This window comes from Pholcus phalangioides, unplaced genomic scaffold (assembly GCF_987345545.1).
Source record: "Pholcus phalangioides strain wild (caught in Gottingen) unplaced genomic scaffold, Ppha-v1.0 ptg000015l_1, whole genome shotgun sequence".
In the NCBI taxonomy this organism is placed as follows: Eukaryota; Metazoa; Arthropoda; class Arachnida; order Araneae; family Pholcidae; genus Pholcus; species Pholcus phalangioides.
Genome location: NW_028301608.1, coordinates 4,076,587 through 4,090,872, shown reverse-complemented (window position 1 = coordinate 4,090,872; position 14,286 = coordinate 4,076,587). Strand labels below are relative to the sequence as shown.

Sequence of the window (14,286 nt, the reverse complement as noted above, 5' to 3'; positions counted from 1 at the left end):
TTACCCATGAGAAGGCCCACCTAATTGCAATTCCTTGAATCCTCGAATGGGTGATTTCACTTATTGCAGCAAATCCGTCAGGAAAAATTGAATATTTGCTTTTGGTGAAGTGGTGTTGTGCTTGACGTTTGTTTTGCTGTTGTGTTTGGTGAAGTACTCTCTAAAAACGCCCTCTACCGCCTTTGCTACTGCGATTCGATCGCACATTCAATGATCCGAAATACTTGTTTAGGAGTCATATATCACCCCTTAAAATTTGTATTATGAATTTAAAATCATCCTCTATATAGGGGTGCTTATAATTAAGGTTCCCGTACTCTGTGTAATATTTCTCACATGCTACTTATCCGAATACAGGAAAATTTCCAGGATATCTTAATAAGACCAGGGGGAGAGAGATTTATGGAATGAAAAACAGTTCAATTTTTGACCACCAGGTGAAAAAGTGACGTTTTTTCATTGCATTTTCCTTTTTCTCACGGGTCCATATAGCGTATATACCAAGTGGAATACGTCCACCAAAACGGGCACTATATAGGTCTGAGTAATGTCAGTATACTAGCAGGCGCTACAGCGGTCTAGACAGTGTCGATGTACTGACGGGAGCTACATAGGTCCGGACATCGTCAGTATACTGACAGGTGCGACGTAGGTCTGAGTAGTGTCAGTATACTCACGGGCGCTACATATGTCTGAGCAGTGTCAGTATACTGACGGGCGCTACATATGTCTGAGCAGTGTCAGTATACTGAAACTATTCAGACCTAAGTAGCACCCAGGTATATGCGCTATATGGACCATGGGTAAAAGGAAAATTGAACGAAAAAGGAACACTTATTCACCTGGTGGTCAAAAATTGAACTATTTTTTATTGCATAAATCTCTCTCCCATGACCTCATTAAGATATCTTAAAAATTTGGCTGTATTTAGATAAGCAGCTTTTGAGAAAAACTACTCAGAGTAGGGGAACTTTACAAATTATAAGCACGCTGAACATTTCAGTTTGTTTTCTTTTTCTTCAGTATATCGCTATCGAATTGTCATTGTGATTCAAAGAATGATTTAATCTGAAAAAAAAAAATCTGAATACATTTTACTATTTATTTTCTTGAAACAAGAATTTAACTTAATATTTCCAGATGAAGTTTCATGTTCGAATCCTGAAGTGTGCAAGAAAATATGTGGCAGTGAACTCGGCTGTTCAAACATCGCTTATCCTAAGCTGGTGCTTCATCTCATGCCAGCGGGTAACCTATATACTGTATTTTACAGCCTGTTTTCAATTAATTTCTTTAGCATAATATCCATACAATCGCACTTCACTCTACGTGTTCCTATAATTCTGCTTGATACCAGAGGAGTATTTACAGGCTTAGCGGGCTATTGCCAAGGATGGGTGTTCGGAGGGCCAGAAAATTTAAGGAGCCAGTGGTCAAGAAAAACTCGTACAGTGGGAGAAAGGTGACAAAATTTATATAGCGCACAAGCGTAAAACCAAAAATCCCCCTCTGCCTAGAGAGTGAGAGACTGGATCAATGAGTGACCTAAAATGAACGTGTGAATGACGAAAACAGTGACATAGGGATCGGGGAACCAGTTAACGGCCAGAAGAGTGACTTAGATAGTGTATGAGCGTAGAAGTGACCAAGAGAATGATTTGGAGACAGAGGCGTGTCTTATAGTTCAGGGTCGAAAATTTGAGGCATGAGTGGTCAAGAAAACCAGACTAAAATGGGAGACTGGCGGGGAAGCCCAAGGGCGTGTAGCCAACAGGCGCAGAACCATATATCCGCTCTGCTTGATATCATTAACTCAATGTGCTGATACGATTGGAGTTAAAAATCCACTTATTGTATATGTTACTGCCAAAGCCCGAAATGCGGCAAATTCGCGACGGAGCCAGATACTTCACGAATCGGCCAAGAGTTTTGGCCGAAGTCCGAATTGCAGACAATGATTCTGACTTTGGCTGGCCATTTCGCGAAGTGGCCGGTGATCCCTCGCCAAAGCTCAATTCTCTGATGTAAGACGCGGCCTGGTTTTAAAATCCATTTTTTTTTAAATCGTTAACGTGTGATACATTCCTATACATAGCAGCTGTATCAGATTAGCTCTATCTGACGAGAAAAAAAGGGAAATTTGAGAGAAAAAACTATAAAAATAATTATGTAAACATATAGTTTTTTCTGCCAAATTTTGGAGAGAAAAAATGATTAACATATCGTGACTGTGATTGGATAGTTACCATAACTTACGCGGACCACGAAAAAATACGCCAACTTGACGATGATCCTGAAACCTGCCTTTTGTAGTCGGACTTTGGTCAGGGATCACAGGCCAGTTCGCGAACTGGCCGGGTCAATATTAAAAGAAATTGGCCAATTCGCGAATTCGCCAATATCGGGTTTGGCAGTGGCATATACAATATACAGAACCAGTAGACTAGTGGTTCCCAAACTTTTTTCGTCTCGCCCCACGTAAGCATCTTGAAAATCCTAATGCTCTCCCCCCCCCATCCTTCAGACACACGCACGGAGTGGGTGGGGTAGGAGATCGACAATATACAAAATAACGGGAAAAAAGTTAAAATTTTGAAAAATATTAATAAATGCTGTTGTTTTAATTCGTTTCTGGGAATTTTAAATACTTTTCGAAAGTTAACATCCCAAAATTCCTTCGGAGAGATTTTAAGTGCTCCCTTCAAACGTCAAATTAACCTGGGTGCTCTCCCCGGAAGTAGGTTCTACTTATTCCCCTGTCCTCTTACCTTGATAAATAGAGCAGAACCTCTCGACAACGGACACCCATGGAAACACAGTGGCGTCTTATCAGGTGGACCCAACGAAACCCAGGGTGTCGTGTCAAATATAGAGCCCTATATAATTTGATTATTTTATTTGTTCTGAGGTAATTTTTTCATTAGATAGGAATTTTCATTAATTCTTAAATTATTTCCTTGCCAAATATGAATTCTTCCTCAATTCTGAAAAATTTGCATTTTTCACATTCATTCTAAGAAATTATTTTTTTAATTGATATGAATTTTCATAAATCCTGATTGCTCCCACTAAAAAAATCGAATTCCCCCCCCCTTAAAATTCATATTGCCCCCTGTGAGATGTGGCCCTCACGTTGGGAATCAGGGCAGTAGACTCTCGATAATCCGATCGTGCGCTAATCCGACGTTTTCAGACGTGTTTTGTCCTAGCATAGAAGAGAAAAACATGTCACTTCATGTCTTTTCGCAGAAGTTTTTCCTCCCAAACCTTGTAATGGTTTCTTTACAAGGAAACCATTACAAAATGGTTTCTAAGCGCATCTTTAAATCGCTTTTTCAATTGACTTCCAGTAATCCAGTGATTTCGTAATCCGACACACGCTGGTCTGCTATGCGCCCGAGTGGTGCAGTGGTAAGATGCTCGTCTTTCACCATGAAAGGTCCACGGGTTCGAATCCGTGAAAGAACATTAGAAACAAGTTCTTCAAAGTGGCTACCGAAGCTAGGGTGACCAGCGATAGATGGCGCCTTCATTTCTCACTCAACTCCTCTGGTTGGAAATTGCCGTATAGCGATGTATAACCGGAATTGTAGAGCGGTAAAGTAGTGATCTGATACGCCCCCGGATTAGCGAGGAACATAATCCGATACAGTTTCTTCCAACTGGCGGGAGATAGAATCACTATACAAATACAACGCCACAACAGGCAAAATGCCCAACGAGGTGGTTGAGAAAAAGATGCCCATAACAAATATGGATGTCAAATTGTTGATGAATAATTTGACAAGTAGGAGGCGATGGTAGTGGAGAGACAGCATTGGAGGTAAACAGGAAATAGAAATAGGCACCGCTGTTACTTAGATTTAAGGCTGTCCAACCCGAACATGAGTTGCCGCGCCTTTCTGAGCTCTCGAACCACAAAGAAGCAAACCAGCCTGCAAACCGAAACTATAATTTCGATGGCTTTCTGAGCCTGCAAGGAAAAGTAGATGTGGCTGTGAAACCGGAAAGAAATCTCCCGCAACTTTTTGGGTTCGCTTAACTGAACGAAAATTGCAGCGCACACACCGAAGAATATTGGTTTCCGTGGGGCTTTGTTTCTTTATTCCTGATTCTCAGAAAATATTACATTGAATTCACTAAGGAGCGGTACATGGTGGGAGAGAGACAGAGAATAAGAATGGATGAATATACGAACTTTGAAACTGGTTATAGGGAACAGAGTCTCAGCAAAGTTGTGTGCGGAAAAAGCACGAGATCTGATGTTGAATGAACGCCGGAACTCCCACCGGACTTATCCCGTTTCCGAGATCTCGCTTAGCTTCGTGGCAAAGGAACAGAGCTGATGCTGCAGACTTTATGGCAATGAATGAACGCCGGAACTTTGCCACTGAACTTATCCCGTTGCCGAGATCTCTTCGAGCCCAGCTTCGTGGCAGAGTCGAACAGAGACTTTATGGCAGCAAACCCGTGGCCGCTATCACTCGTGTAACCAATTATGCACCGAGCTTGGAGAGCGAGCCCGTCACTAGAAAGAAGGTATCTGGAATTGCAAACCGGAACTATAGTTTCGGAGCCTGCAAGGAACAGTTGATCTGGTTGTTAAAACCAGATGGAATGGTGCCACGGGTTTCTGAACTCGCTCACCAAAACGAAAGTTGCAGCGCCCGCCAATGAAAATTCCACTTTAACTGAGCATCCCCGTAGCGCGAGATTATCGGTTTCCGTGGGGCTTTGTTTCTTTATTCCTGGACCTCACGAAATATTAGATTGAATTTCTTGTTCATTAAGGACCGGGAGATGGTGGGGAAGATACAGAGTATAACAATGGATGACGATACGAACTTTGAAACTGGTTACCCGGAACAGAGCCTCATCGAAGTTGTGTGTGTGGGGGGGGGGGGGGGAGAAGATCCCGAATTGGCCTGAAGTACGGGATTTGGCGCGACCTTCGCGAAGGTTTCTGGGTTTTATGGGAATTTCTTTTCAGCTACCTCTTTAGGCTTTTTGCCTGTTGTGGCTTTTGTATTTGTATGAAATGCATTTGAGTTAGTTCCTCTGCAAATTATTCCATTCAACGCGTTCATTGTTTGAATTTTAAAGACAAAAAACACTTGTTTTTAAAAATTTTTGCAGCAATAATTTTTTTTTCCCTGATTCGGCACCCCCTTCCATAGTGATCTGTTTCATGGGTCTCAGAGCCGCCCCTTATGCTGAGTATAGTGTGGAATATTTTATCCAAAATTTTGCCACTTGTGGGAATAACATTAAAGACAAAATCCAACCGATTTTAAAGAAAAACATTTTTATTTTCTGAAGATATTCCTTTGCGATTTTTTTTTTCAATTTCCAAAAAAAAAAAAAAAAAATTACCGCCATCATGGGAACCCAAATAATATTTTGCAAGTGTCCCCAATTTCTTCTAATTTTTCTCGCGGCTTCTCGAAACCAATAAAGTATAACCTAAAGTCCACTTATCGAAGAAACGAATCCCCACGGAAACCAATAACCCTGAACAATAGTGCAAATTCATCCCAATGAGATTCTTCCGCTGTGCAGTCTTCAAATTTTAGTGACAAGGTCGTATTAAAATCTTATAAGGTTAATTACCTCGTTAGACTACGTAAACACCGAGATGTCAACTTCAATCAACAACAGTAGGGGAGGGGGCCCCATTTATTTTGATTCTCGTGGGACTTCTCAAAACCACAAATTAAAAGTAATATTCTCCGAGGTCCACGAATCAAGAAACAAATCCCCACGGGAACCAATAATCTCTGGCTTCGGCGAAAATCTAGTTCAACTAAAACTTTTCCCGATTTGCGTAGCAATTTCCGTTAAGGTCAGCGATCCCAAAAAAGCCGTGGCACCATTCGATCCAATTTGCACAGACACATCAAATTTTTCTAGCGGGCTCAGAAAGTCTCCGAAACTATAGCTACGGTTTGATACGAATGTCAAATATTATTTAAATGCTGCAACTCAAAATGAGAGCAATTATCACGAGAAAACAAATGCACACTGAAATAAAACTTACACAAACGATTATGACAAAACAAAATAAAAACTGCCAAAAAATCTAGCTGGGAACACGCGTACGAGTTTCGGAGAGTTTTTATTGATGCTTCTTATACAGCCATCCCCGAAAGGACGAGGAAACTGTGTGTGTTTGGAGCCGCCCCTGTTAACTAAGCTCAAAATCCCACGGACTCGCAATTTCGAATCCCGTGGACAGCTGACATGATTTGTTTTTTTAAGATCTGGGCAATATAATCACCATAAAATATCTATTTTATTTAATATGAATTGCGCTTTTAATTTTTTTCGTCTGCCTTGTGCTGTTGACAAGGAGTCGAATCAAATTACTGTGTAATGAAAAAGTATAATTGTTGATAAAAATTGTAAATGCCCAAATTTCTCTACGCAACACCGAAATGTTTTCACCGATCATTAGTGGCCCCAGATGGGACACCTATACTTTCTTTTTTTAAAACCGAGCACAACTCAGGTCTATCGCCATGGACAATTTACTACCTGGTGAGTTGCGCTGGAAGTGTAACTGTGTGTGTACCTAACAGTCCGAGTGCGTATCTAGTGTTGCGTCTGATTTTTCAGTGCTGCTATATCTGTTTTAGAAGTGCAGTGAGTGAAGTGTAATGCTTGAATATTTGTACCGTTTGTAGGCCTGTCTGTGCTCTCTGTGGCGGGACTTTTTAATGGGGAGATCGGCTCGCATCCGTGCCTCGAAGTTGCGAACCACAGAAAACCAACTTCAGCCGACCAACACTGTGGGGCCAGTGTGGTTCGAACCATGGGACACCTATTAGTGACCTATGTCCCAAAGCATCCTGTCCTGATGGTCGTTAGTGATAGATCGGGATGGCGTTCAGTTTATATATATAGGTATGTAAGCCACCCTTTTTTTGACAGTAAAGAATTGCTATTTAACCGTACTGCGGAATTCCTAACGAATTAGTACATGCCGAAATGAATGTTCCAAGTGTATGTGTAGCCCTAACGTATTTATGCTGTCAGAGTTGTGCGTGCTTCATGCTCTAGTGGTGCTGCCATCTGCTTGGCAAATGCTCAAATTTTCAGGTTATAAAATGATCACACAACACGTTCCTGCATGTACTCATTCGTTAGAAATTTCTCAGAGGAATGTTTACAAATTTACTAACGGGATGATCTGATATTACTCTACTGTAATTAAACTGTGTTTGCTCATGCAGGAGCCCGAGGCCTTATGATGTCGGTGATGTTGGCTTCTTTGATGAGTTCGCTGACGTCAATTTTCAACAGCAGCTCCACCATATTCACCATAGACATATGGACTAGAATCAGGAGTAAAGCCAGTGAAATGGAACTCCTCATTGTAGGAAGGTAAGGCAAAATGACGTGTCACTTTCACCGTGAAAGTTCAGTGTGAGGCGATATATTTCTGACTTATAGCACCACATATCTTCTATTTTCTCTTTTCCAGGGTATTTGTCCTAGTCCTGGTTGCAGTGGGTATAGCTTGGATCCCTATCGTACAGAATTCACAGAATAGCCAGTTATTCCACTACATAAACAGTATTTCTTGTTACTTCGCTCCTCCTATCAGCGCTGTTTATATCTTGGCCGTTTTTTCAGCAAGAATCAATGAAAAGGTATGATATACCGGCATACCAAGCATGAAAAGTACCGATTTCTGTATACCTAGTAATTGGAAGGGGAGTGTGAATCTCGCGTTCGGATAAGATTGTTCGGATTTTAAGGATTACACACAATATTAACGAACAAAAAATTTTTTTCATTTGTTCCTGAGTATAAGTTGTTGGATCTGTGTTTGCTTAGCTTGAATAATTACGAAAATTATGATTATTTCGCTCAAACTTTGCTTTTGTTGTAAGGGGAATCGATATGTGTGAATCGGTCATTTCACATTGGCTAATTAGGTGACTGGAAATTTCAAAATGACAATAATTACAGAACTTTTCGCACAGATAATTATTTTAGAAACCGCTAATAACTTTTAAAATATAAGTCAGGTATCTGTAAGTTTCACAGAAAATAAAATTAAGAGTTGTGTGATAAAATTTTAAATTTAAAAAATAATGGGATTTTTTTTCTTATCTTTATTCTCACATATACTTCGTGTTTCCACGTTTCAGCTCCCAATAGTAATCTCCATGATATTTTTTCCCTGCTGTAGATGCTGTAAGAATTCCTTGGTGAAGGTGCTCTTTCAAGAGTAAGCACCGATGCTTTTTTGAATTTATTGAGATGAGCAAAGAATTGTTCCTCGGAGAGACATTGTGGGCATTCCATTTTTTGTATAGATTTTTATGTATTTTCACAAGCTCAAGATGGTTTTTGACCCTGCGATTATCTAGGAAGCCGTTAAGCAAATAAAGATATCCCAAGCTTCTTTTCAGTTTTTGAGTTTCTTGCGAAATTCTTTGTATTCCAAGTGTTCTTCACAATATTTTTAGAAGTGGAGGTTCAAATTGCGGATTAAACCCCCTCCTCTAATCTTCACCACGAATAGCGTGATACCAAATGCCCAATGCCAAACAAGGAGAGGCTGTGACTGCAATTGCAGTGTTGAATAGATATGTATGCAGTTTTTGATCCCAAATCTGTGTTGTTTTTTTTTTGGCGTAACTTGGTTCTTGGTAATGGGAAGCAAGCAGTTCGGCATTTTTTGATGATATAGGAAATTAGCTTATACTCTGTAAAAATACTTATACTCTCTTTGGAAAAAAATATAAAAAATATCTCACACACACACACACATACACACAGAAAGTGTCTCTCGATTGTGTAACATTATCCGTGGGATTTCTGGGTAGCATAACATCGGCTATGCTTTTCCCTTTTAAACGTCTAAGTTTCTTCGGATGCGATGTGTCTTGAGTTTCACCTGGTCAGCACTCATTATTGCAAACAATGAAATGTTGTTTACAAACAACCCTTTCCTGGCTGTTTAAAATTTCATTTCTCTACACACATGTGTAGAAACGTATCTTTTTCCCATATAATCACCATAAGTCGCCAGACTTATGGCTAATCTATAAGTCGCCCCAGAGAGCCTGGAAATTCTAAGCAGCGGCGATAACACCCAATTCTGGTCTGGTCTGATGATATATTGGCGAGGGTTGGCTGCATGTCCCGCTTTAGTTTAAATGAAATATGGCCACCCTTGGGTACGCATGACAACTCTAGAGAAAAACTGTATTTTATCACACAATAATTTTCATAATATTTTCTTACAACTTACATGATCCTACTTTTCAGTTATTTGACTTGGAAGGTAACAAAATTTAACAAGATAACGAAAATTAAACAAACTCTCTCGAGTTCAAAAGCAAAGTTTAACCCTTAGGCTGAGGGAATAGTCGCAGAAATGATGCTCTCAAAACGACTGAGGAAAAAAATTCCCCTTTTTTTTCAGTTGTCTTTTGTAAAAGATAGATGACACTCTCAAACTCATAAGTTGCAAATACGGCGATACCTCGGCTAACGAAGATAATTAGTTCTAGAATCACGTTTGTTAGCCCACAACTTCGTAAGCCGAAGTATCACTGTGCAATGTAACCTATCTGAGACGGGCATTGTATGAGACGGAATCAAAAAAATAGTCCCTTCATTGATTAATGCTTTTATGTGTGTGTGTGCGTGCACATTTATAAAATGGAATATCATTTCAGTCTCTTGACGTTCCGATTCGTACAGGTTTCTCTAATTCAATCGAAAAAAGGGGTATGATACAAACAGAGAATCTGCGTTCGAACTCACTATAACCAAGAAATGAGTGATGGGGGACAGCAGGAACTCTACCGTCACTCAACAATACGCAATCATCCCGCATAGTACAAGCAAACCTGTTAGAAAACAGAGAAATAATATTTAAAAGCAATATATGTGCACACGACATCTATACGTTATTTTAAGAACTTCATGTTAAAAACTTTCTTTGAAAAATAAGTCCAGATCACCCTGAGATGATGGCTGAATGGTATAGAGCTGAAGGTTAAAGCATAAAATTGTTATTTCCTGCCTTCTTTGGTCTAAGTCATTGGGAGATGAGGATTCAGGAACAAAAAAAAACGTGTTGCGTTGTGTTATTTTTCTAAATTTCATTTGCCATTTCTTTAGGGAGCTTTTTGGGGGCTAATGACCGGATTGGCAGTGGGCCTCATAAGGTTCTTCTGCGAACTATCCTACACTGTGCCACCATGCTCATCAAAGCTGGTCGATCCGAGACCGTATATTTTATCGTCTATCAACTACATGCATTTTGCCATCATACTCTTCGTCGTTACCGCTGCAGTCACCGTGGTCATCTCGTTCTTCACTCAACCCATCGATGAGATACACGTAAGTGGTTAATCACATATTAATTCAGCATTGTATGATATTACGTAAAAGATATTTACGCTTTAAAAAAAAATCAAAGGGCAATAACATTTGCCATTTCTGATCAAACCATCATATGTAGAACAAGGTGCATTCATATACCAAACATAAAGTCGGGTCCCCACCCACTGTATTGCACAGAATTTCACAGCGGAAAACCAGTTATTTAAGTGTGGCTAGCACAGTGCAGGTGATGTTAGGGGTTGAGATCGCGTAGCCACACCCCAAAACCGGTTTTTTTAGCTGCAGAGTTTGGCTTATGTGGAATGGGCTTAAGCTGGCCGAACTAGTATTCTTTAACCGCTAGTCCGCGACCGGAGTTTAGAAATTCTCACTGTAAATTTACTCAAAAAGTCAATTCAGTGAATGGAAATGGTCTCGGACCTGGGTGGAGGCCCAGAGCATAACAGAGGGGCCTCGAGAGAAAAATATGGTCCAAAGGGGCCCATGGACGGAAAAGAGTTAAGTGAAAACTCACTTGAAAGTTGTAGTTTCCAACTTCAAAGCGCGAATGCGAACCGATCTTTCCTTTAATAAGTCTCGCTACAGAGAGCAACAGACCTACAACGGTACAAATATTCAAAAATCACATTTCATTCACAATTTGAAATGTAGATGGCAGCACTATAAATTCACACACAATACTATATACGGACTTAGACGGTCAGGTGCACACACTCACACTTCCGGCACAACTCAGCCGGTAGTAAATTGCAGATGGCAATAGACCGCAGTTGTACTCGGTTTCCATGAATGAATGAACTACGTTACTTGTAGAATGGAGGGTTCAGATCATGCCATGGTGAACAAGTAAAAACTTGAATGGTTTTCGATAATTATGAAAGTGTAACATAATCATGATTAATCACTTCACGTAAACGCTTTTGGTAACAAATTTGGATGACTCTATTTGTTGAATCGGCGATAATCTGGTAGCCCTGTTCTGACCTAACCGCACGTTTGAAGAAGTGATGGGGAGTGATGGGGAGAAATCACTAACAGAAGTATACAAAAAACTGGGAAGGAGGAAAAAACAACTTTGGTTTATAGGGTAACAATAAAGCTTCGCGATGATGAGGAGAAAGGAAAGAAAAAACAGCGAACTGGATTGAATTTATTCCACTGGTGATAATGAAGCTTGTCAAATCGACTTGTAGGCTATTTGGACGGGAAAACATAATTTTTCATGTTTGTTTATTTGTGACCATTGTTTAATTTAGAGTCAAATAAATGACGGTACCGCAACATTTTTGTTTTCTCTTTGACATGATTGCAGTTGTACAGACTGACGTTTTGGACTCGTCGTAGCGAAAAGGTAAGAGTCGATGTTAACGACAGGTTGCCATCCACCACTTCACCAGCAGTCGATAGAGACGCTGTAGGCATCCGTGCATCCTTCAGCAAAGTCTCGGGAGCGGACGACGACGTCCCTTATGGCAAGCCGAGGACGTCCGTGTCCCTGCTGTTACCTCCACCAAGACACTCTATAGAAGACGAGACCCTGAGATCTATAAGAGAGGAGGCGCCATGTATCCTAGACCCAGGTGAGAGCTTTTTTAACAGAAATTTGTTCGATTCCATTCGGATGAGAACGATTCCACTATAAAATTATCTCGCTACAACAGAATTACGAATAGTATGCTGTGTCTGTCTGCCATCCCGATCAAACCCGTTCGCCAATCAACCAATGCCGAAAGGCGCCTGCGCACATTTTAGGTGCCAACACTTAGGTCTAAATCCTTGCCCTGTTACGTGTCCTACATTATACAGTATGTACAATTCATTCCGAGATGACTGTGGGGATAGATATACGTACAAGGACAGAGGCGGATTTATGGTTGTGCCACCCTTCTCCCATTCGAGTATAGTTTTCTTATCCACTCATTCCTCAAATTCACTCATTCCGCCCAGGGCTATGGATTGGTTAACTCTCCCACACCCGTAAATACGCGTCTCTGTGTCTCTTATAAGTCACTCTTTTTTTTTCTCTTCTCCCATGCTTACACACTGTCTAGGTCACTCTCATGCTCATATACTTTCTAGATCACTATCATGCTTACACACATACACTCTAGGTTACTCTTCTGATCGTTCAACGACCTGGTTCATCGCTCTCTGGGTCACTATTTTTGTCGCTCGCTGATTAATTTCTGTCTAGGTCAATCTTTTGGTCGTTCATATCCTTACAAACTCTCTTGGGCACTCTTTTGGTCACTCACTGATCTGGTCAGTTGCTGTCAGTCACTCTTCTGGCCATTCACACGCTTCAAAACTTTCTAAGCCTGTCTTTTGGTCGCTCACTGACCTAGTCCCTCGCTCTCTAACCAGAGGCAGATTAATGGTTTTATCGCCTGTGGGCTATAAAAATTTTTTGTCCCTCTTCTCCCATTCTAGTTTAATTTTTTTGACCATTCATTCTTCAAAAAGTCCGCCCCTTTAACCTCCGTCCCTGTAAATATACCTCTGTCTCTCAGTTAATCTTTTGGTCACTCACATACTCACACTCTCTAGGTCCCTCTTTTGATCATTCACTGACCTGATCCCTCACTCTTTAGGTCTCTCGTTTGGTCACAAACTGACGTGGCACATTGTTGTCTTGATCACACTTTTGGTCACTCACATGCTTATAAACTCTCTATGTCCTTCTTTCGAGCTTACTGTCCTGCAGTGTAAGCCAATACGCATCTAGATGCGTGATTAAAGCATCCAAATTCACAATTTCACTCCATCAAATTTCGCTGAGAACTGAAAATAGTCATTCAAATTTTGGGTTTTATTATAAGTTATTTCTCACTGATAAAAGAAATACCCGTCGTTTTAAAAAATTCCCCTTAAAAGTTTTGGGAGGAGTGAAATTACTCTGTAAAATTATATTTTCGGATATTAGTGCCGTATATAATCTGTGCCACTTTTTCTTAAATACTTTCTAACAGAAGTGCCGAAGCTCTGGAAGAGGTTGCTGTACATGGTTTGCGGTGTTTCCGATGCTCTCAAGAGTCACGATAACGATGCTCAACAATTTTCGCAAACACAGTCACCTGGAGACGAAGTGAAGTTGGCCAACGAACTCATCAAGGAGAAGCCGCTCTGGAGTATGGTGTGCAACGCCAACGCTATCGTGCTGCTCATATCCACCGCTTTCATATATGGCTATTTTGCGTGATAATGTAAAAAGAACTCGGGCGACGATGTAAGACAATCAGGAGCGAAGTTAATTGTACGTTATAAACTCGAATGGGTTTTTTTCCTCTCTTGATACTTTCGTTTCGAAGTACGTAGGTAATGTGCGGAGGCGGGTACGCCTTAGGAGCTGCCCTTAAGAGTGTGCGGCAGGTGTGTTCTCTCCGAGCCCCGCGTTTACGGGGGGACCCGCATTTACGGTGGGTGAAAGAAATGAAAAAAAAATATTCAAATTTTTTCTTTCGTAGTGAACAAGGTGTCGGAGCTTGTGACTTCACAACTACGTGATTCTCAAATTTTTTCTTTTATCAATTCTGCATTTTCCCCAACTTTGGGATTTTTGAATTTTCCTCAACTGTGTAATTCTAAATTTTCATCAATTTTGGAATTTTTTCTTTCGCTTATTCTGAATTTTTATCTATTCTGTAACTTTTTCTTTTATTAATTTTGAATTTTCATCACAATTCTGATTATAATTTTTTTTTTCATTTCTTTCATTAATTCTGGGTTTTCATCAAAATTCTGGATTTTTTTTTTCCTTAAGTTCTGAATTTTCATTGGTGCTAGTTAATCATTTCTTATAACTATTTTTCTCATTTTTAGTTCATTAATCCAAAATTTTCATTAGTTCTACGGAGTCGCCACACACAGTCACTGCTTCGGAATAAACATTTATTACGAATACACATAATAATTATCTTG

At 40.3% G+C, this 14,286-nt stretch overlaps 1 protein-coding gene across 1 annotated transcript in view; it reads left to right on the top strand.

Annotated features, from left to right (window-relative positions):
- Positions 1 to 13,648, top strand: part of LOC149075277 (sodium/glucose cotransporter 4-like) — a 37,375-nt gene extending 23,727 nt beyond the window's left edge. The window contains exons 10-15 of the mRNA XM_089242606.1: positions 1,141 to 1,248; positions 7,233 to 7,383; positions 7,484 to 7,652; positions 10,144 to 10,365; positions 11,681 to 11,948; positions 13,338 to 13,648. Coding sequence (XP_089098732.1) covers positions 1,141 to 1,248; positions 7,233 to 7,383; positions 7,484 to 7,652; positions 10,144 to 10,365; positions 11,681 to 11,948; positions 13,338 to 13,567 — 1,148 coding nt within the window. The 3' untranslated portion in view covers positions 13,568 to 13,648. The remainder of the gene's footprint in view (positions 1 to 1,140; positions 1,249 to 7,232; positions 7,384 to 7,483; positions 7,653 to 10,143; positions 10,366 to 11,680; positions 11,949 to 13,337) is intronic.
- The last annotated feature ends 638 nt before the right edge of the window (positions 13,649 to 14,286 follow it).